The sequence below is a fragment of the Schistocerca serialis genome, chromosome 1 (assembly GCF_023864345.2).
Source record: "Schistocerca serialis cubense isolate TAMUIC-IGC-003099 chromosome 1, iqSchSeri2.2, whole genome shotgun sequence".
In the NCBI taxonomy this organism is placed as follows: Eukaryota; Metazoa; Arthropoda; class Insecta; order Orthoptera; family Acrididae; genus Schistocerca; species Schistocerca serialis.
In genome coordinates, this window is record NC_064638.1 from 1,032,497,290 (window position 1) to 1,032,521,205 (window position 23,916).

Here is a 23,916-nt window from a genome sequence, read left to right on the forward strand (position 1 = left end):
AGTTCATTAAACGAAATTAACTATTTATTTCTGCTCGTAGGAGGATCTTTTTGGTCAAATGTTTGAGCGGGGCGAAAGAAGATTCCCTATAAATTACACAATGGGTTTTTGTCCGAATTTTCGCAACGAAACGAAGAGTAGGAAATGGACAAATGGAGTATGAAACTGACCAGATTGGGTCTAGTTTTTCAAAACAAAATATTTAATTACTTTAAAGTAATCGTGGTAATTAAGGAAAACTTAATTAGTTATTTGACGCAAAATTATTCAATGAATTCTTGTCCGATTTTTCATAGCCAAACTAATAGTTAGAAAATTGGGTATCAAATTGACTTGCATGAGACCTAGTTTTGCAACAACAAATAATTCCTTGAAAACAATCAGGGTAATTAAGAAAAATTTAATTAGTTACTTTAGGGAAAACTGAAATATTTCACGAACGCCTGCTGCTAGGTATGCAAATGAAGTGACAAAAAGTTCAAGTTCTAGTTCTTTGCGCATAAAAAGTTACATTGGTGTGATATTTAAGTGTCAAAATTGTTTCCTTCAAATCACTACTAAATTCAGGACATTTTGTGAATAGGCGACGCTAGAAAAGCAAATGAAGTGTCAATAAGGAAATGATTTCTAAATAAAACTTGAAAACAGACAACTATAGAGGAATTTCCCTTTTGGACTGCACGTATAAGATCATGTCAAGAATACTATACAACCGCTGTAAAGATCAACTAGAACTGGAACTGGGAGAATATCAAGGAGGGTTTAGATCCTGGAGAAGCTGCCCAGAACAGATAATCACTTTGAAGTTAGTCATGGATGTCTACAAAAGAAGGCAAAAACAACTAGTCATAACCTTTGTAGATTTCAAAAAGGCGTATGATTGCATCCATAGATCTTCAATGATGAAAATATTAAGGAATTTTGGACTTCATCCTAAATTAATAAAAATGATACAGTTAACCTTAACAAACACCAAATCCAAAGTAAAATTTAGAGGAGAAATATCTGAACCATTTACGATTAAAACAGGGTTGAGACAAGGAGATTGTTTATCACCATTGCTATTCAATTGTGCTCTTGAATATGTAATGAGAGAATGGTACAAGGAAAATCCTATGAATATTAAAATTGGAACTAAGAAAGATAAAATAAACCTAAATTGCTTGGGATTTGCTGATGACCTAGCATTACTAGCTAATAATATTCAGGAAGCCACGAAACAAATAACAAGCTTACAAAATATAGCACAAAAATTAGGACTCCAGATATCATTTGAAAAGACTGAAATAATGGTAACGGATCCACTTGTAATAGATCACATCACAGTGAACAATAGGGAAATTAAAATAGTGAAACAATTTAAATACCTGGGTGAAATTATAACACATAAATTGGACGAGAAACCTGCATGGCGAGCAAGAACTAATAAAATGATAAAAGCTCAAAAACTAACATGGTCTACGTACAATAAAAAATGTCTATCAATTAAAACAAAATTAAAACATTACAAGACGGTGGTTCAACCAGAGGTTACATACGGAAGTGAAACTCTTTTTAAAGTCACCCAGAAAAACAGAATTGACAAAATTTTAAAAGTAGAGAGAAGAATTGCTAGAACATGCATAAATAAGAAATATCAAAAAGCTGGGCAATGGCGGATAGTTCCAAATGAAGTGGTATACAGAGAACTGGAGCCCATCACCGATACTATACGAAAGAAAAGGATCTCTTTTTGTGGTCACATTCTGAGGACACCAGAAACCAGATTATCAAGGAAAATTATTGAGAAACTCTGGAATTTGAAACAACAAGGAGGATGGCTTAAGGAAATAAGAGAGGATATGGAAGAACTGGAAATAACTCTGGATGATTTGCAGAACAAAACGCCAAATTTAAAGAAGTTGAGGGACACAGAAATAAGATTTAAACCAAAAATTGACAAACGACATACAATGGGTATTTACAGATGAGGAACGACGAAAAGCATCGGAAAGAATGAAGAGATACTGGGCCACTCGGAAGGGGAAAATACCAAAGAAGAGGACCAGAAATGATTGACTGAAGTGGTCCAATGAGGCCGTAAAAGCAGAAGAAGAAGAAGAAGAAAAACTTGAAAAAGAAAAATAAAACTAACTGCATAAAAATCGTTCATATGTTTTGTGAAATGATTTGCCAAAAGTAAGAAATAAAACAGATTAGAGAAACATTTGACGAGACTTTGAATGATGTTGTCAATCACGTGCAGCAAATGAGATGCGTCAATTTTTTTCTCTATTCCGTTTCTTATTTTTAGACACTCTATTTCAGAAAACATTTGGCGAATATTTCTACCGTTTTTTATCTGGTTAATTGAGCTTAGGATTTTTCCTTTTTTCTCTGTTATAGGCTATTTGATTTTGTTACTAAGTAATTCTTGCATCTTACTTCTTAGCTCCTCATTCAAGGAAGTTTGTGTGGTACTCTAATTTTAGCAACACTGCTGACTAAGTTTTAATTACGTTTGGGTTGTATTTTGTTTCTAAAATTGTTTACGTTTTGACCAGCATTTTTTCACCTCTCTTTTCACTTTGTGTAGGATTTCTGTGATATTCGCTCAGCTAACAAGATAGTTTTCCTCGTACATGTTTACTCCTGCGAGTTAATGTACTCTCTGATTTCATGTAAATCCTTGCATGATGTAAAATAAAATAATATTAGTTGCGGGACAGCCGGCCGAAGTGGCCGTGCGGTTAAAGGCGCTGCAGTCTGGAACCGCAAGACCGCTACGGTCGCAGGTTCGAATCCTGCCTCGGGCGTGGATGTTTGTGATGTCCTTAGGTTAGTTAGGTTTAACTAGTTCTAAGTTCTAGGGGACTAATGACCTCAGCAGTTGAGTCCCATAGTGCTCAGAGCCATTTTTTTTTTTTTTGAAGTTGCGGGACTCTATATTGTGATTAGGCATCGCGATCGTAAACACTGACTTACCGTGGAAGAATGTCAACATTCACGCATTCACTTGATGCATGTCCAAAAATTTGCAAAATATCCTTGTTTCTCACTTACACCGACAAATGTCGACATTCACCATACACTGATGACAAATGTTGAACAAAAATGTTTTTGTTATGTTTTAAAATCATGTTTTATTATGCAAACATTTTATATGTTAAAAGAGGAGGAAGTTTAAATAACAGCACAAATAAATAAACTGTTGACCTTAAAAGGAACAGTACATTCCGAGTGACATAAGAAAATAATACCAATAATAAACTTGTGTGATTGGCATTATACAATCCTATTTATTACAACAAATTAAACAGTTACGACACTTCTAACTGCACAAGAGTCCCTTGCTATTGCAACTGCATTTAGTCGTTGAACACTTCTTTTTGCACTGCATAGCCTTGCCCTCCACTTGTCGAATTAGTGGCAGCTGCTTCTCTCAGCGACATTTGTTAAGAAGAAATCTAGTCCCTGGCAAATAACTTTTCTTTACAAATTACAATCTGATTGCGGGTGCGAACTGCTTGAGAGTTTTTTTTTTTTTTCTTTTGTAATATTTGAATAAATACTTCAGAGCCAAGATGTCATATAACGGTTTATTTCGAATTTGGGTTCCTAAACAATTTAAATTTTCAATGTAGTCAAAATATATGGCACAATAAGAGCTCCAAAGATGATAGAAAAGTACTGCTGAAAGCGTTCATCAATTCAAAATAAATACTTAAATGTGATCTTGGCTCTGAAATATTTCGTAAAGTATTAAAGTGTGAAGATACCCCCTGAGTAGAATGTCTGTAATACTCGTACTTTTTTTATTTGCTTATTCGTAGAAGTTAGAGCCTTATATTCGACAACAACCGCCAACACATTTCGGATATATGTGTGGCCACAGTCGACATCACGAACTTGTATTCATACTACATTACCAATTTGACCGGGAGGAAATACTCTTTTTGAGTTTCGTGATAGGTTCAGTGCTTGCATTAGAAGATTCTCTTTTGCCGCAGCCCTTTTTGTAGAAATAAACTCGTGTTGTTCAGTGAGGGCTCGATATGAAGACGTGGGGAGCTGCAGCTTCTCTTCAATATCTTTATTTGGAATATGGTTTTCTCTATGCCCACTGCTGAAATTTTCTTCAAAAGTATTAAAAATTTCTTCGAGCTCTTCTTCGGCTTAAATATTTGCGATTTGTTCAACAAGTAAAGGAGACGATGCTATGGCTCTCTTTGGTTTCATGCCAAACATGACCTCATAAGGACTTTTCTTTGTCGTATGTAGTGTTCTTGGCAAACTGAATAAAGTCCAGATAACCGTTATCGTTCATCCACGTAGTTAGCATATTCTATATATCCTGACTGATCCTTTCAACTGAGCCCTGTGTTTGACTATGATGAGGCTTTTCATGAACTATCTTAACACCTTTCCACATAGTCTTTAGTTCAGATATGACCTAGTTACAGAATTCCCTATCATTATCTGATTCATATACAGCTAGAACACCAAACAATAAACAAATTTGAAGGTGATACGCTACTTCTTCATCTGTCTTTGTTTTCAAAGGTTGTATTTGCACAAACTTTGTGAAATGATTTTAATACAGCGTTATTAACTTATATTCGCCATCCCCGTGCGACTGCAGTCTATCAGACCAACCTGACATGTTGTGTTTAACTTTGGACAGACCACTGGTTTGACAACAGTACCTTTTTTAGGTCCACTGTGTATCATTTGACATTGTTTACATAAATTTAAATACAACATTGCAACATCATATGTAATATTTTTTATTCAACTTGCAACTAATTAAATGATTTTTTTATCTCCATGATACGTTTCAAAGGTGTAAACCTCGTATAATTAGCTATTCATCATTGGTAACGTAATACTATATATTCGTTTCTCCTGGTTTTAATTGTACAATTAATTTCTCTTCAACATTAATTTTCAAAACGTCAAAATGTTTTAAGGAAGGAGTTTCACACAGCAGTTAGTCGCATTAGTTTTTATTGTCCTTGCACATCTAGATTTCGTGTATAAATAGCCATCTCCAGTGCATTTCCGTTATAATTCAACAGACTCGCGGCAGTTTACGTCACCATACGTTCTGACAGGTGTACCGCCAGAATGGCCCAAAGTACTGCAGACGGCTATTTAAAGCCGAAATCTAGATTTTAAAGAATAATAAAAACTAAGGGTATTGCGACTGACTGCTATGTGCCACTGCGTTCGTATAGTCTACGGTCCCCGTGCATAGCTGTCCCTGATGGAATCAAAGTTGATGAAAATGTTTTAATCGTTTGTAATACAGCAGTGTACGGCACTTAGTTTTAGCAGAAATCACTTCAGGATGTATTTTGGAACACTTTTCTTCAGAAAAATAAAAACAGTTGTCTCTCATTTACCCTCATTTAAGGCATGCAATATTTAAAAAAAACTGCAGTTCACTGCAGTGGCAATTTCATATAAATTAGGGTATTGGATAAAATAATTAAATTTAAGAAAATGTTGAACGCTCCATCACACTTTGCGTAAGACTGCCAAACAACAGTGTTTCATACTATAGCATGACTATGCCACGTGACCTCAGTCACAGCAGAACAGAGGTTCTGGCGACAGACTGTCGCCCATCTGTCGATATCGGCTTCTCGTTTCGACCTCCATAAAAGCATATCTATGCTTGTCGACATACATCGATGATGATCCGAATCTGTGAGATTATAACCAAATATTCGGTGTTTCACAGACGTAATTGGTATGTGTTGACGTTCATGAAAGAAAGTTGACATTCTCCAACTTCGGTGTTTCACAAACACCGAATGTTTAAAATTACCTCATGCTACGTTTGATGTAGTATTAAATGACACTCAAGGAAAGACGGCGAATAGTCACTTAATATCGCATCAAACGTAGCCTGATGAAGTTTTAACCTTTGTATCACTTGTACCTACGAAGCTAAGACTTGTTAATTTGATAACGATCCACGTGTTAACATCACCGAGCTAGCTTCCTTTAGGACCACATTCAACAATTTCTCACTTGCCCACACAGAGTGCATTTCCTTCAGGGATCGGCCATCTCCAATGACATTCGTCATGTTTATTTAATCATTGTGTTTATCTTCCGAAAGTTCTTTTAAAAAAATGAGGATATGGAACGTCAATATGAGTAAGGATTCTAGAAAGGTCCATACAGTTTTCTAATACGTTTTATGTTATTACTTAAAGTTAAGTGTACTGCCGTGGATATTGTAAAGGAATTTCTAAAGTCTGCGAAGCTTAAGGACACAATCAGCTATTGTTTGAAACTTCCCCACACTGCAGGTCCAATTACCTTGACCATCTGTCATAGTGCAGTGGGTAACCTGCCTATCTCTCCTGACATGCGCAGTCATAGCAATGACTGTAACTCTGTACTTAAATTAATTTATGAGCTGCGACTTCGTATAAATGTCACAATGGGATTAACAACCTCGTTTCTCTAGAATAGATGAGTGTGGAACAGCAGCCGCTGATTAACAGTATTATCATAATCCTAATGCCATCTTTCCCCTGATTAACACTATATCGTGATACTTCTACCATATTGTTACACTGGTACAGACGAGTGTGGAAGATATCCCTGATTAACAGTATTACTGCGATGTTATTACCACCTCGTTACCCTGGTGTAGAGCAGTATAACGCAAATGCCCTGGGCAGCTGTATTCACAGGGGGTGCGTTCATGTGTTCCAGCTGGAGCCGGAGCCACAGAGCCGGCGTAACAGCGGCGTGGGCGTGGCCATGGGAGTGGGCGTGGCCACCAGCCTGATGGGCGGACTGCTGCTCAGGCCATCCTCCGACACCTCGCTGCCGCCAATCAACAAGGTGCGTGCCTAGTACTGTGTGTTGGCAAAACTTCGGACGGGAGGAAAGGTATAATGATAAGCAAGGGATGTAACAGCTCCTCTTCTCGTTAACTTACCAGCTACTTTGAATCGTCTGTGCTGTACCACCTCCTGTGGAAAATATATGAATTGAATGAGATTTGGTGAGATCTTATTTCATCTAGCAACCTGCATGTGCAGTGAGCAGTGAGACGTTATTATGTGGTGTGTCACTTTTTTTTGTTTTTTTGGTCAGATTCTGTAGTTATTTCCGAGGTGATAGTAAGAGGACAGCTGAAACTATTGCTAATTAAAGATTAGAAATGCATTTTACAACCCTCATTATCCCCCACTTCTTTTGAATTTTTTCACCAGTTTCAAGGTGGTGCTTAGAGGCCTAAGTCCACAGCTGAAATTTGTTTGCACATTCTACTCTATGTCTTACAGATATATCTACTCCGGGTGTGCCATGAGGAATAGTAAATACTTTAGGACTAATTCGAACAAAAAATTCCATATACACTGCCTGACAAAGAACGTGAAGAACTCGGAAGGGGATGAGGCAACGAAATGAAACTTCAGGAGCCCAGGATGTATGTGATATTATTTCAGTGATTACAAAAGAAAGTCAAATTTTCAATGTACCTTGCAATATGAGCCCCTTTATCAGTGTGAGATTGCACCCTCTCCAGTTTCTAGACCCGTGATACATGTGGGAGAGCACTGCTCTGCTGAAAAATGGCACCACGATACCATCGCATGAGGGGTAATACATGAGGATACCGGATGCCTGTGACATACCGTTGTGCCGTCATAGTGCCCTCAATTCAGTCGTGACATAAATTCATACTCGATGTCTCCGAACACCATGACGCCACGGGTAACACTACACAGCCTCTCCAGAATATTGGAAGAAAGGGACCTCTGCCCAGGTGGCTGCTGTGCACACCAACGATGTTTATGCTAGGTAGTTCAGAACCCCAATTTGTCACTGAATGCAGAGCGATGCTATTCATCAGCAGTCCATGTGACCCAGTCATGGCCCCACTGCAAATGCAGCCGTTTTTGCTGTGGTGTTTACGGTGGCCTATACATGGGAAGTTAATCCCCTAGAACACTTGCTGCTAGTCTCCAGTCAAAGGTGAGGGCTAACACAGAATGTTTCAGGGAGTTCATTACCTGTTCTCGAATGGCAAGCGCAGACGTGAAGGGGTTACACAATGCATGGTGCACAGCACGATGACACTCCCTTGTGATGATCAGACGTGGTCGACCAGAACCTCGATAAGAGGTATGACTGCCTTCGCGTTTTCATACTGTCCAGTTCGGGCCACTGTTACTTCTGAATGCCCACAAATCCGGATGTTGCACGACTCGACCAGCTGTTCAAAATGGAGACCCACACTAACCGCGCTTTCAATCTCTGTCAGGTGCTGATAACGGTGTCTCACACGAGTACGGGACACAGTGATCGCTCTGTTTCTAATGCAGTTCACACCTCTTACATACCTTAAAAGGCCTGGTAACAACACTAAACACGAGCAAAACCAATGACCTCTGGTACTCATTCTATCATAGAGAACTTCAGCGCTAATCGTGTACATACTCGCTGATAGTGAGTACGTGTACTAAATTACATGACATCCAGTGAAGTCCTCTGGATGCTTCGCTTTTTTTGTCAGGCAGCGTACACGAGTCCAATTTTTATTGGATACAGAGATATGGGTATGGAGCTAATTTTTTATTTTGTGTGTTGGTGTTCGGAATGTTTCTTGATTGTCACTTTCGTGTTGAAATTCAATTTGTTAGTTTGTGCTTGAATTTACATCATTGCGTTTTTCAACTACGACTGTGATTGTGGTTTGTTGGTCAGATATAATGTATTGTTCGAGCATACAAAACGTATGTACAAATGCTGTGGTTGTCGGTATGGTATTCGTCCATTGGTTTTGTAATAGAAGTGGTGCCATTGGTAACAGAAATGCTGTTGTTCCTTCTACAGAATATGGTAAACTATTTGTTAACCACAGATTACTACATTTCAGAGTGTTTATCCATCTTTTCACTTGACTGTGAGAGATTGGTGCAGCGCCCAACAGACATACTTCATTAGAACACGCATATGAACAGAGTGTGATGAAGTAGAAGACATTGTTTAGCTTGTAGAGTGCAGCTCTTCAACTTCGTAGGCCACCATCTTGCATGTAACTCGTAAGTTTAAAATATAAAGGGGGTCATATGACATACCATACCAGTAGAGAACTGCACGAGAAAAACGATTTACTTTTCATTACGTCTTAGATTTATTCATTCCCGAGTTATGTCACCTTCCGTTGAGAACACGATAATTGCTACTGATAACACAAAGGCAACAGGACATGCTTGACGTGTGGTATAGTATGAGGTTCCTCGCGTTTTGGATAGCATTTTATTTTCTAAATTTTATATTTTACTGGGGCTTTGCAGCTAGCAGAAGTAATCCGCCGCCTTAAGCAACACCGCAGAGTACGATAGCCTCGAATGAGCAGCTGGTTCTCATGTTGGCATTGGTGGCGAATGGACCATATGGCGCAGCAGTGAATCATTGGCGTGGGGAGATTATTTATGGAAGACTTCGAGGAGAAGGCTCTTGAATCTGCTGACTTGAAACCCACGGTATTCTGGAGGAATGTTGATGATACTTTTGTAGTTTGGCCCGATGGTGAAGATAACTTACAAGACTTCTTAAGACATCTAAACTCCCTCCACGATCAAATAAAGTTCACAATGGATATTGAAAAGGAATTTTGCCTTCTTCCATTCTCGGGTGTTCTGATTGGGCGCAGAGAGGATGGCACTTTGGGACATGAAGTGTATCGGAAGCCGACGCACGCGGATTTGTATTTACGTGCAAATAGCTGCCACCATCCTGCCCAGACGATGAATGTTCTCCGAACTCTAACCCACAGAGGGCATATTATTTCTGACGAAAGCAGTCTGCAAGATGAACTTTCCCACTTACAAAGAGTGTTGAAGACAATGGGTACACCTCACAGCAAATACAGAAGGCACTGAAAATGAAACCGAAAGAGGCCACAAAGAAAGCAGAAAAAGACGAAGAAACCTTTAAATTGACGGCCTTCCTGCCATATGTGGGTAGCCTCTCATCAAAAATAGGACGGATTCTCAGCAGACACAAAGTAAAAGTGATTTTTCGTCCTCCACCCAAGACAGCTGCACTCATGGGCTCCGTCAGAGTTGATTTTCTGTTCCGAAAATCTGGAGTTCACAAAATTCCATGTGAATGTGGCCTTTCTTACATTGGACAAACAACTCGTACTGTCCACGAAAAATGTACAGAACACCGGAGGTACACACGATTCTTACAACCTAACAAGTTGCCAGTGGCAGAGCATTGTATTGAAACTGGTCACAGTATGTTCTATGACAACGTCGAAATTTTGGCAACTACATCAGCTTTTTGGGGCTCGACAGCGAAGGAGGAAATTGAAATTCGCTTGACGACGAATTTAATTAACGGAGATAGTGGTTTCAACCATGATAAATCATGGAATCAGGCACTTGCTATAATAAACTCACAAAGACTTCGTCACAGTGCAGCTCACAATGATATATCGACATGCCAACAAAGATCGACTGCGGAGTCATAGATGTAACTCGTCTCTGCCGCCGACCAACGTCTCTGGCGCATTTGCATCTATGGCCGCAAGCGCAGTTGCGCGGTACACGAGTATAAAGGGACGAAACGAGCACTGGAGCATCTTACCGTACATCATGCCAATTCCCACACCTTCTACCCCTCTGCCGGTGTGCCCCAGGGCTCTGTCCTCTCCCCTCTCCTCTACCTCCTGTACACGGCAGATATGCCCCAACCCCCCCCCCTCCAGTACACCTCTTGCAATATGCTGATGACACCGCATTCCTCGCCCTCGCTCCTACCCTCCAACGGTCCCAACGCCTTCTCCAGAATCACCTTGACCTTTTTGCTGCATGGTGTAACCAATGGCTCCTGAAACTCAATCCTTCCAAGACCCAGGCAATCATCGTAGGTCGTACCACTCGCTCTTTCCGGCTCCTGGATTTCTCCCTTACTGTCTGCGCACATCCTGTCCGCCTCACCCCCACCCTCACCTACCTTGGCCTCACCATTGACCGTCACCTCACCTGGATACCTCATCTCTGCTCCATCCAATCCAAAGCCCACAACCGCCTCCGACTCCTCAAACTCCTCTCTGGCCAGACATGGGGGTTGCACCCCTCTACCATCCTCCACACCTACAAATCCTTCATCCGTCCCATCCTCTGTTATGCCAGTCCTGCCTGGATATCTGCCCCCCCCCAAATTCTATCAGTCCCTCCAGATCCTTGAGCGTCATGCACTCCGCCTCGTCTTCCGTATCCGCCTCCCGTCCCCCACGCGGCTCCTCTATGATCTCATTCCTTTCCCCCATCTGCTCCTATTCCTCGAACATATCCGCATCCTCTACACCTCCCGCCGTCTTGAACCCCCTCACCCCCTGGTTGCTCCTCTCCTCTCCCGTCCCCGCCCCCTGCCACGTCTTCACCGTTGTGTCCCCCCTACCCTCCATCTCTACACCCTCCATCTCCTTTCCCAAGGTGGCTTCCATCAACTCCCCCTCCCGGATGATGCCCTCTCTCCCTCCATTTATCCTTCCTATCAACTCTGATCCTCAATCCCCCTCCTTTCCTCTGTCCTTTCCCTGGGCTCCCTCTCCCCCCCCCCTTCCGTCCTGGTCCTGTTTTTCTCCCCACTAAACCACTCCCTACCTCCCTTCTCCCCCCCCCAGTCCTTTTGTATTCCCCTCCTCTGCCTACCCCACTCCCTGTCGCGTCTGCCCCCCTCCCCTCTTATGGGTCCTCATCCTCCTTCAGCTTTCCCGGCTCCCCCCTTCGCTTTTACTCTCCTTTCCCCCCCTTTTTTGTTTTCCCATCTTCTGTCCAGTTTTCCCCCATCTGCTCTCGACTGTGGTGTCACATTTGCCAACTTTTTAGTGCAGTGTTCCAGTGACTATTCAGTGTTGTTTGTCTTTCTCGTGTTGCGAACAGAAACCATGCTGTCGCTCGGTGTGAATTTTATGTCCTTTGCGAACAGAATCCAGACTGTCGCCGTGTTTTTTTTAATTGTCTATTGTTTTCCCTGTCTGCTTCGTATGTATTTTTATTAGCGTCATCATCCCTGTGTTGTTGTTTTAAGTTCCACGATTTCTTTTCGCCTTGTTACTCTCTAAGTCTCCGATTTTATCGCCTGTTTTTTATGATTTGTTCTCTTGATCTTTGTCACAAAATCTGTCGGCTGAAGAGCGGCATACTAAGCTGCTGCCAGCCCGCCCCCTTCGGGGGGAATTGAAATTCAATAAATGAAAAAAAAAAAAAAACTGGAGCATCAGTCTTGCGGCTCACTCTGAAGATGGCTGAACGTTATACAGCCGAAATATTAGAAAGAGAAGGAGAATTCTTGCGGCTGCACACCCTAAACCTAATGGAACAACCTGTGATTTGATTCTCGCTATCTCATACTCCTCTTCATCAGTGTTCTGCTACATTAGCAGGTCGTTTGCGCCTCTATACTCTGCGACCCTTTATTTCCTTCTTATTGCTGCTGTATGTGCTGCCCTGTATCACATCATCCAGCATCTTAAATCTCCTCCTTCGACTCCTCTTCCCTTCCATTTGCCTGTGTAAGAGAATTTTATCGTACCCTCCTTCTTTCTTAAGATATGTTCAATCCAGTTTCGTTTCCTTCTTTTTATTGTGTTCAGTAATAGTTTTTCATCTCCCACTCTTCTCAGTACCTCTTCACTTTCCACTTTATTCATCCCACTCATTCTTTCCATTCTCTGTTATGTCCATATCGCAAAAGCCTCCAACCTTTCTCTGTTTTTCTTACTGTCCACGTTCCCCTTCACACGAAAGATTTTACTGGTCTTTCCCCAAAACCTTGTCCATATTGCTGCAGAAAGAGCTCTTTTCCTTACAAAATGCCTCGTTTCCACTGCTATCTAGGTTTTAATTTCTGTACTACTCATCAAATCGGTTTCTATCCTTCTTCCTAGGTATTTAAACTTTTGCACATGTTCTAATATTTCTCTAGTCAGCCTTACTTTTACCTCTGTATTTCCTCCTAGTGGCATTATATTTGTTTCATCTGTACTGATTTTCACTTCATAAATATTCCCTTTAGGTTCAGTGGCATGCACTATATCCTGTAATTCCTTTTTTTCTCTTTCTAGAAGTACCATGTCGTCTACAAACACCCTATTCTGTGATGTTACGTTGGAAAGATTAACTTTAAAATGGCAGCCCGGTTGGTCGTGCGGTCTAACGCAGGAGAGCCTGGTCCCCGGCACGAATCCGCCTAGCAGATTTGTATCGAGGTCCGGTGAGCCGGCCAGTGTGTGGATGGTTTTTAGGCGGTTTTCCATCTGCCTCGGCGAATGCGGTCTGTTTCCCCTTATTCCGCATCAGTTACACTCTGTCGGCGATTGCTGCGCAAACAAGATCTCCACGTACGCGTACACCACCTTTACTCTACGACGCAAACATAAGGGTTACACTCGTCTGGTGTGAGACGTTCCCTGGAGGGGTCCACCGGGGGCCGAACCGCACAGTGACCCTGGGTTCGGTGTGGGGCGGCGGAGGGGTGAAGTGGACTACGATAGTCGTCGTGGGGTTGTGGACCACTGCGGCAGCGGCGGGGACGGAGCCTCTCCGTCGTTTCTAGGTCCCCAGTTAAGATACAGTACAATACAACTTTAAACTTCTGTGCGTGAAGAACTGTGAAGAGCAAGATAATACATGACGCTCATAATGCAGGAAGCTCTCGATCAGTCACGCCACACATCGCTTTCGGAAGGAGTATCCAATGCCTGACACTTTCGAGCCGCAGCAACTCTCATCTCAGGATCGTCGTCAGATTCTTCTGACCACATGGGCCGAATTGAATGAAACGACAATAAAGACAAAAAATACAGGAGCCTGACAGCAGCCTTGTCTTACTCCTTTCCCTTTTTTGTACAGTTGGTACTTTCATCTCTCACTTTCACTGTTTCTCGACCTGTTATTGTTTTAGAAGAGTCGTTCCAGGCCTGTGAATCACACTGTAGAAATCTCGTTTCATTCGTCAGTTCCACACATCCTGCCCTGCTCTTGTAGAGACGCAGTGCGACGGCAGGCGCCGCTGACGGGCCGCGCTGTTGCAGGAGTGCGAGTCGCGGCTGCTGAGCGTCGCGCCCAGTCCGTCGTCGACTCCCGAGTCGGGCTTCCGGTCTGCGCTCAGCGGCGACACGCTGTCCGCCTGCGACGACTCGCCGCCGCTGCCGCTGCCGCTCTCCAAGGCGTTCGTCGTCTACCCCGTCCGGAGCAAGACTCGCGAGGACTTCCTGTGAGTGCCACGCCTGCGCGCAACTGCACGCTTACCGTCGTATCAGAAAATTAGAATCTATCGCAAAGTAACCTCAGCTTCCACGTTCCACCGTAAGTGGTTGTACAGTTCAAATGGTTCAAATGGCTCTGAGCACTATGGGACTTAACTACTGAGGCCATCAGTCCCCTAGAACTTAGAACTACTTAAACCTAACTAACCTAAGGACATCACACACATCCATGCCCGAGGCAGGATTCGAACCTGCGACCGTAGCGGTCGCGCGGTTCCAGACTGTAGCGCCTAGCACCGCTCGGCCAGGTTGTAGAGAGCGCGCGAGATACACTACCGGGCATTAAAATTGCTACACCAAGAAGAAATGGAGATCATAAACGGGTATTCATTGGACAAATATATTATACTAGAACTGACATGCGATTACATTTTCACGTAATTTGGATGCATAGATCCTGAGAAATCAATACCCTGAACAACCACCTCTGGCCGTAATAACGGCCTTAATATGCCTGGGCATTGAGTCAAACAGAGCTTGGATGGCGTGTACAGGTACAGCTGCTCATGAAGCTTCAACACGATACCACAGTTCATCAGCAGTAGTGACTGGCTTATTGTGACGAGCCAGTTGCTCGGCCACCATTGACCAGACGTTTTTAATTGGTGAGAGATCTGGAGAATGTGCTGGCCAGGACAGCAGTCGAACATTTTCTGTAACCAGAAAGGCCCGTACAGGACCTGCATCATGCGGTCGTGCATTATCCTGCTGAAATGTAGGGTTTCACAGGGATTGAATGAAGGGTAGAGCCAAGGGTCGTAACACATATGAAACGTAACGTCTACTGTTCACAGTGCCGTCAATGCGAAAAGAGGTGACCGAGACGTGTAACCAAAAAATGTTCAAATGTGTGTGAAATCTTATGGGACTTAACCGCTAAGCTCATCAGTCCCTAAGCTTACACACTACTTAACCTAAATTATCCTAAGGAGAAACACACCCATGCTCGAGGGAGGATTCGAACCTCCGATGGGACCAGACGTGTAACCAATGAAACCCCATACCATCACGCCGGGTGATAACGCCAGTGTGCGAATGACAAATACACTATTCCTATGTGCGTTCACCACGATGTCGCCAAACACGGATGCGACCATCATGATGCTGCAAACAGAACTTGGATTCATCCGAAAAAATGACTTTTTGCCATTCGTGCACCCAGGTTCGTCATTGTGTACACCATTGCAGGCGCTCCTGTCTGTGATGCAGCGTCAAGGGTAACCGCAGCCATGGTTTCCGAGCTGATTGTCCATGCTGCTGCAAACGTCGTCGAACTGTTAGTGCAGATGGTTGTTGTCTTGCAAACGTCCCCATCAGTTGACTGAGGGATCGAGACGTTACAGCCATGTGGATAAGATGCCTGTCATCTCGACTGCTAGTCATACGAGGCCGCTGGGATCCAGCACGCCGTTCCGTATTACCCTCCTGAACCCACCGATTCCATATTCTGCTAACAGTCATTGGATCTCGACCAGCGGGAGCAGCAGTGTCGCGATACGATAAACCGCAAACGCGATACGCTACAATCTGACGTTTATCAAAGTCGGAAACGTGATGGTACGCATTTCGCCTCCTTACACGAGGCATCACAACAACGTTTCACCAAACCGGCTCCAACCTTGTGTGAATGCTCTGTAAAGCTAATCATTTGCATATCACAGCGTCTTCTTCCTGTCGGTTAAATTTCGCGTCTGTAGCACATCTTCGTGGTGTAGCAATTTTAATGGCCAGTAGTGTAGGAACTGATTCGCGCTTTAGCAGTAGATCAGTGAGTTTATAGGTGCAACAACGAGAAAGGGGCGCTCTTTCGCATAGACCTGCAGCACAAGTAGGCAACCGGCGGCCCGCTGGCCGAATCTGACAGGCAGTTGGTTTCAATCCGACCCGCGGAAGAAAATCGTAGCAGAGAGACTGAGGCCCTCACCTCGCGTTGTACTTTTCCCTTGAACCTGCAGCTCGCCACCGCTGGATACGAGCAGCAGAGAAACACGTTTCCAGTCTGATGAGGAGAACACGGCAGGTGCCATAACCCGATTTCTCAGAAACTTAGCTCGATGGAAGAGGAGTTGCATAAATGAACGTATGTTTCGGCTTATCCGTAGACAGACCTACTAGACCGTTTCCAAGAAAACGGCCATCAAAGTTTTCGATGTAGTTTATGTGTCTCTTAGCGGTCGATAAACTCTGCCCCATGGGCGGCACGTTGGCTAGCGTCGTGGCTTGAAACCCAATAATTGATTTTTTTTTCATTTACCTACTCATATCCATAGAAGATTGCTAGACCAATGTTTCTTAGTAAGTTACGGGATACAAGGGCATTATACTGTAAAATTACAACTGGGTTTCACAATATCTGCCACACATTTATTGTGTAATATAGGCTTGTACGGTATTTTCAGGGGTTACAATATTTTAAAATTTTTATAGTCTTGTTTTTCATTCTTATTTCAACTCTTATTTTTATATTATACTCTTATGTTTATTCTTCAGAAAGATTTTGTGCGTTTCCATGGATTATACCGATCGTAAAAACAGTCAAAACATAGAAGTTCGGAACACTCCTAGCATCGCGCAAAGGCAGGCCTGCGACAGTTTCATTTCTTTGTATAAATCTCACTTGGGAAAGAAACGTCGTTAACATTGCTGAAGATTTCACGCATTGACAACGAGTTTGCGACGAATCACTCATAATTGATCACTTTTCCGAAAACTGGCGCCTGCAATTGAATTTCACCGAAAACAATTTCAAGTAATTTATTTCATTCATTAATTTTTTTTAATTCATCTCCAGACATACTATTAGTAGACGAACAAGGACAACGCTACTTCAATATACAATCCAAAACATTCCTGCAGTAATCTTCTACGGATATGGGCAGATAAACGGAAAACAAAAACAAAAATAAAGTCGGGTTTCGAAGGCGGGGCGCTAAATTGCGAAGCCGCGACGCTAGCCACTGTGCTACCGCTTTGGTGCCGTGTGACTATGGCCTCCCGTCAGGCAGACGGTTCGCCTGGTGCAAGCCTTTCGAGTTGACGCCACTTCGGCGACTTGCGTGTCGATGGGGATGAAATGATGATGATAAGGACAACACAAAAGCCGGTCCCTAAGCGGAGAAAATCTCCGACGCAGCCGGGAATCGAACCCGGGCCGTTAGGTATGACATGCCGTCGCGCTGACCACTCATCTACCAGGAGCGGACACCGCTTTGTTTGAACCATTTACTTCCTCAAAGGCACATAAAGCTTTGGTTGTCTCAGAAACGGTCGAGTATCTATGGATAAGCCGAGACATGTGTCCGATTATTTTGCCTCCTCTTCCACTGAGCGAAGTTTCTGGGAAACTGGGTTATGGAGCCTTCTGTGTTCTCTTCGTGAGTGCGAAGTTATGGTCCAAGAGCGCATGGGCATGTGAAGAATGGGGGCAATACCTTACTACCTTGAAGGAGTGCAGGGAGAAGTATTTTCGCCCCTGGTCCCGACAACGCACACAGACATTATTTACTGCTTACTACGTACTTCCGTGCTACACAACGATTGTTCGCAAACGTTGGCAGTAGATGACAATGGGACGAAAATTATCGACTACTCGCGAAATGTGCCGATTTGAAAAAGGGCAGCCAGGGACATAACTTTTGCACAACCTAGGACCTGTCTGTTGTCAGTTCACGTGTTAAGTTCTGAGTACGGTAATATTCACTCATACTGGTTCTTCGTCGAGTTTATAGCGTTCAACTTGTTAAATTTACACAATATCGCCGTGTTTCAGTTTCTCTCTACTTTTCACTGGCACAATTTTTGCTGTTTTCCCAGTGAACATAAAATGAAAGTGCTCTCAAAAGACGTGTTTTGAGGCACAATTTGTTGACGTGGCGTGTCGGGAAAGGGGTGCCATTCATATCGGTGCGTTACCAAACAAACATTAACGTTACTGACGCTGTGCTCTGTAGTTTTGACTTTATGCACTAGGAGCGCTGCTGTCGCGTCTCGTGACAAGGCGGCTCGCGAGCGTAAGTAAGTAATCAGGTCTGCGCGTCACCAAAGGTTGCCTATACTACAGTACCACGGCCATCTAGCTGCAGCATACTAGAGCAGGCTCATCCAAGTGTAGTTCAGCGCCCCATCCGCGACCGTGTGTCGCTAGTGTCGGCATAGAGGCGAGAGAGAGAGAGAGAGCTGCAGAGCGAGTGAGACCGCACATCACTGCTCTGCACTGGACTGTCCAGCGGTCAGATCTAATTCTATTTCAGAATTAATTTTATGTAAGGGATATAGAGCCTCATTCTTACTGTTAGTAGTTACAAGTAAGTATTTTTTGTCATACTTCGAGCTACATTTTTTTCTATCCCTTTTCAGAGTTTAGAAATCGGATCCTTAGCTTTTTGTACGTAATAATTTTAACTGACCAAGTTTGAAAACTTATTAAAATAGAATTAAGGTTATAAAGCTCTTTAATTTTTACAGTCAACATTGTTAATGAAGACAATTAACAATTTCACTTTTTCTTTTTCGAGGAAACGATTTTGTCTAGTCTTGGTACAATATTCCGTGAGACTGCTAACCTCAAAGAATTGGTCAAATTTTTATCGCCATGGAATAAACGGTTATTAGTTTTAGCAAGCTTTAAAAGAGAGAAAAAGTGCTCACAAATATACGTGGAACAAAACATTGAGAGAACTTTGGCCGCGTGCTTGTGCAAAAGAGGATATTTCTCTCGTGGAAGACAGCTGTAAAAGTCATCCAAAGTTTTACACATAAGAAAGCGGTCCTTCAGGCGGATATGGCACTGTAGGTCAATCAGCTCTAGTTGAAGCACTTGTGAGACGTCCTCTGCCCGAAGGGAAAACGGGTGAACAAATATATCTATCGGCTGGCGTTCGGGCGGTCCGCACACCAAGCTAAGCGGCAAAGCTCGGCCGCTGCAGCAACATAACGAATTCGCCCGGGGCGCGGGCCGCGGGCGATCGCGGGCACTAGCGCCCCAGGGGCACAGTTTGGACGAGCCTGGACTAGAGGAACATGGGCTTCCTCAAGAGGAAGCCCCCTCCTGCAATCTGTTGTAGACTTTTTATTAATTTCAGAATCTCACGTACTACTAGTAGTGATTGACTTTGATTGTACGCAACAGTATGCAAGGTATAACGCAGGGAATTAAGAAAATACTATACTTTTTGTCATTACAAAGGTTTTTTTTTGTCATTACAGAACATTGGCTAAATAGAGACCCAATTTTTTCTGTGTCGCTTCTTTGTGCAGCCCTTAATGAGCTGCAGAAAGGGACAGTTCCAACATCAAGCAGAGTATAAACATGACTGCATTTTACCCTGCCGACACCCATCCAGAATTTCCTAAAGAATGGCCCCTTCGCTTGTATTCACCTACACTTCAGCTGTGGGCTCAAATACAGAAAAAATATAAATTTATTCGCTGGACGAAAGCAAAAATGGTGAAATATTAAGGTCGAAACTGTGTTTGCGCTTGCTTAACCTAAGGGGTGCAATCCCACGCGACATTCAGCCACAGACTTACGAGTTCTGTACTTCAGTTGCCATTTCTACATTATAATGTGTCAAACCAGGGAGTCCTACGCTGTTAACAGTTGGTTTCATCGACCAATCTGATGGTTGTTTTCGAACGTTTCCTACATCCATATTGATATTAGTAATACGAGACATGTACTTTGAATGTGCTAATGAAATATGCTTACCCTTATGGTATGGCTGTAACTTATCTCGAAAAAAATATTGACTAGATAACTATCAAACGTTTAAGATACAATATGCTTTGTGTCCTACGTGCAAATTTATTTCTCAGGAGACGACACATTGTTAAGTTCAATTAATTAGTTTACCAAAAATGTAATTTTTGAGATCTTGGCCCCTCCGGATAATTTTTGTTGGATAGTTTGGGGGAAGAGACCAAACAGCGAGGTCATCGGTCTCATCGGATTATGGAAGGACGGGGAAGGAAGTCGGCCGTGCCCTTTCAAAGGAACCATCCCGGCATTTGCCTGGAGTGATTTAGGGAAATCACGGAAAACCTAAATCAGGATGGCCGGACGCGGGGTTGAGCCGTCGTCCTCCCGAATGCGAGTCCAGTATGCTAACCACTGCGCCACCTCTCTCGGTCCTCCGCAGAAATTTCTGCAGTTACCCATTGCGGGGAGCCCCATTGACTAGTACCAAACGAAACGAAAAATACCTGTATGATATGAAACAGTGATCTCTTTGTGTATGTCTTCGTAGCGTTAATTTTTAAAAATTAGTCTCGTAGGTAAATGGCAGAATTGTTGAGTTTCGTAACTTTTCAAGTATCTGCATACTAAATACGAAATTTAACTGCTTACATATTTTATTTCATTACAGTTTACAACCTTTAAACTAATTTGTTTCCATTGTTAATGTAGGGTCAGGCGAGTCGCTTCGTACGGTCTTCTTTGAAAAGCGGACGTCGTTTTAACTGTAATTTAGACCAGTAAAGAGGACAGCTTGACGATGGGAAGACCGGTCCATCTGTTACTGCGACACCCCATACTCGAACCATGAAACAGAAAACAGAACAAAAATCTCTTACAGTATTACATTACAAAACACAATATACGAGATCTTTTCATTTTCTACATTGTCATAAAATCAACTGCAAGTACATGGTTCCAGAGACCTTTTCAAGTCTCAAACTTCAACAGTGTATACATGCAGACCGATGCGATGAAAATAATGTGTTCCAGGGAAGAGATCCGAATCTTGTCTCAGCACACCTCCCCTCTCAATCCAAATTCCAACTCATGCTTCAGCCCACTCGGTAGTCTCACTAAAATTCAAACAGCATTGGTGGGGTAGTCCAGGCTGTTGTGAAAAGCTACTGTGCCAGGATGGCTTAGTCTAGTGAGTAGGAGACCAGCGTTCGAATCCTGGCCTTGGTACAGATTTTCATTCGTCACTTCAGTCTGCATATATACATGGTAGATGTCTGAGATAAAAAAGTCTCTGGAACCATACAGTTTCAATTTCTTAAAGCACCCACGCCTGGGTGTCAGGCAGCATTCCCCATTTTGTTCGATGCTGCGGTGTTATTCCAGTACAGTTGGAGAGGGTCTGCAACGCTATTTGAGTTTAGGGGGAAACCCATATGGGCTGAGACGTGAATGGGAATTTGGCTTGAGTAGAGAGGTGTGCTATGGTAGTCCATGTAGTTCTGGAAAGCCACTATGCCACGGTGGCATAATGGTTAGCGCATCTGCATAGTGGGCAGGCGACCAGATTCGAATCCTGGCCTTGATAAAAAAATTTCATTCGTCGCTTCACTCTGCTTACGAGTATATACATCGTTTTAAAACTTACGACCACTTACAATCCATGTAATGTATGGCAGAGATGGCACGACGCTACGTGGTACTAATCATTGTATCACCACAATCGCAGACACGAGTAGACTAATTACTGCACGCAAAAGGAAATTTAAGCAGTAATTCTTTCCTCGTTCTACACGAGAGTGAAGCGCGAAGAAACAAAAACAAGTTGTACAATGGGAAATACGCCCTTCTATGCGGTTCACACTGTTTTGTAGAGTATGGGTGCACCGTACATGGAGAGCGCGCTGCAACGCATGAGTACTGCTGCCAACAGAATGGACCTCTTGCCCCTAGTATGTCGTTGCCATACTCTCACTTTGTAACTCACTTGCCCAGTTTAATGTGGATTCTGTACCATGGTTCAGTTTGGCATTTCTCATGTCAAGAAATCGCTGCCAGAGCTGAAAGAATCGATAAATGAAAACGAACCTTACACTCCAGTGGGTGGGAATTCCAATAAATAAGTTATTCGTAATGTAACACTTACTGAATGAGCTACCAAACTACTACAAGCCTACATGTTTTAATATATTCGGTTATTGTTGCGTTTTCCGAAACTTATGTATGCGATCAGCATTTAAACAAGTTGTCGACAGCAAAGGAATAAATGGCAACAATAGCCTCCAAAACTGCCATGAGTGTACCACTTGAAGATATAACGAGCTGCTGCATTAATTCGTCTGCTAGAATGGCTGCCGCGGGGTAGCACCACGGCATCTTTACTGCAGAGACATCTGTCGGTTCTTTCGGTTATCCGGGCTTCCCACGTACACTGCAACTATAGCCGAGTCGGCATAAGAGAATCCCTGATGGCTAGCATTGCTATTGGCAGCATTCAGCTGCTTCACGTTAACGGCTCCAGGCAAAAAAAAAAAAAAAAAACTTATCTGTTGAGGCGTTTCCATGCAGATGTTTATAAAATCGTGTCATATGACTGGATGAGGTATGAGCGCCAAGCCCACAGCAACTGTCAGGGATGTTCTTACGCCACCTCAGCTATATACGTTTGTTACAGTCGCCATTCAACATGAGCACAGCATATGAAACCGGTTTTGTAATACGGCTTTTAGCAGCAACAAACCTCATAGCCGTCGACATTCACTGTAAAATATGTGCTGTATGCTAACTGATGAGTGATGGTACTGTGCGTCAGTGATGTCATTTGCGTATGTATGGTGGATCGACTATTCTTAAAGACGATAGCATTTACTATCCGTCTGTAGCCTGCTAGTAACTTGGACAGAAAATTGACGAAAAACCGGCCTTTTTTAACATCTGCCCTACAGTACACGCTTTGTTCCAAGTAATTTCCACCTCTCTGCCCACATGAAAAAGCGGGTTACCTTCCAACGCTTAGACACTGACGAAGAACGAAATATTGTTATGGTCTGTCAGCGATCTCTAGTGTGAGAATGTGGTGCAGAGAGAATGCGTCAACTTGTTAAGAGATATTATGAACTAAAGGATTCTGAAACGGTTCTATTTAGGCTGCTGTTTACACGTATTTACTTTATTTAATTTCGGAAAATTGGCCTTTCAAAGGCTTTGGATGCCAACATGTCGTAATACATCCGATTACGTAGCAGCGGACATGTCAGCCCTGAAAGCTAGCACACATGCATGCAAGCGTCAAATTGAAAAGAGAACGTTTACTGAATGCAGTAATAGTCGTCGTAGAAATTATTGTCATGTTCTTAGACGCTATATGTGCTCATTTTCGAAGTTAAAACCAACTAATATATATACATAGTCCGCCTCGGTAGCTGAATGGTTAGCGTAGATGGCAGTTATGCAAAGGACCTGGATTCGATTCCTGGTACGGCCAAGGATTTTTCCTTGGTGAGCGGACTGGTACAGGTTGCACTCAGCCTCGTGGTGGCAACAGAGGAGCACCTGACCGAGTGGCCGCGGCTCCAATGTCTGCAAAACGGCTGGGAGAGCGGTGTGCTGACCACATTCCCTTACATACCGCATCCACATGACGTCGTAAGGCGGAGGACGACACGGTGGCCTATAGACATCCCTTGGGCCTTCACGATCTGGACAAGGAGCTCGTTTCGTTTGTTTGTTTTTTTTAAATATGTACAGACTGTTCGGAAATGCCCTTTACGAACGTCTGGGACTTGTAGAGAGGATTGAGTGCATAATATTTTGAATGAGAATCCATTTCCGGAAACGGTACGTACAGTTTCAATTCAGATGTGTAACGCGTCCACGTCTGCTGAGGCAAAGAGAAAAGTCTGAGAGCTGCTTGTCCTGATATGCA

At 43.1% G+C, this 23,916-nt stretch overlaps 1 protein-coding gene across 1 annotated transcript in view; it reads left to right on the top strand.

Annotated features, from left to right (window-relative positions):
- The first annotated feature begins 6,720 nt into the window (after window positions 1–6,720).
- LOC126458793 (probable E3 ubiquitin-protein ligase HECTD2) overlaps window positions 6,721–23,916 on the top strand; it is a 344,272-nt gene continuing 327,076 nt past the window's right edge. Inside the window, exons 1-2 of the mRNA XM_050095818.1 lie at window positions 6,721–6,846; window positions 14,066–14,247. Of these exons, the coding sequence (XP_049951775.1) occupies window positions 6,763–6,846; window positions 14,066–14,247 (266 nt within the window). The 5' untranslated portion in view covers window positions 6,721–6,762. The remainder of the gene's footprint in view (window positions 6,847–14,065; window positions 14,248–23,916) is intronic.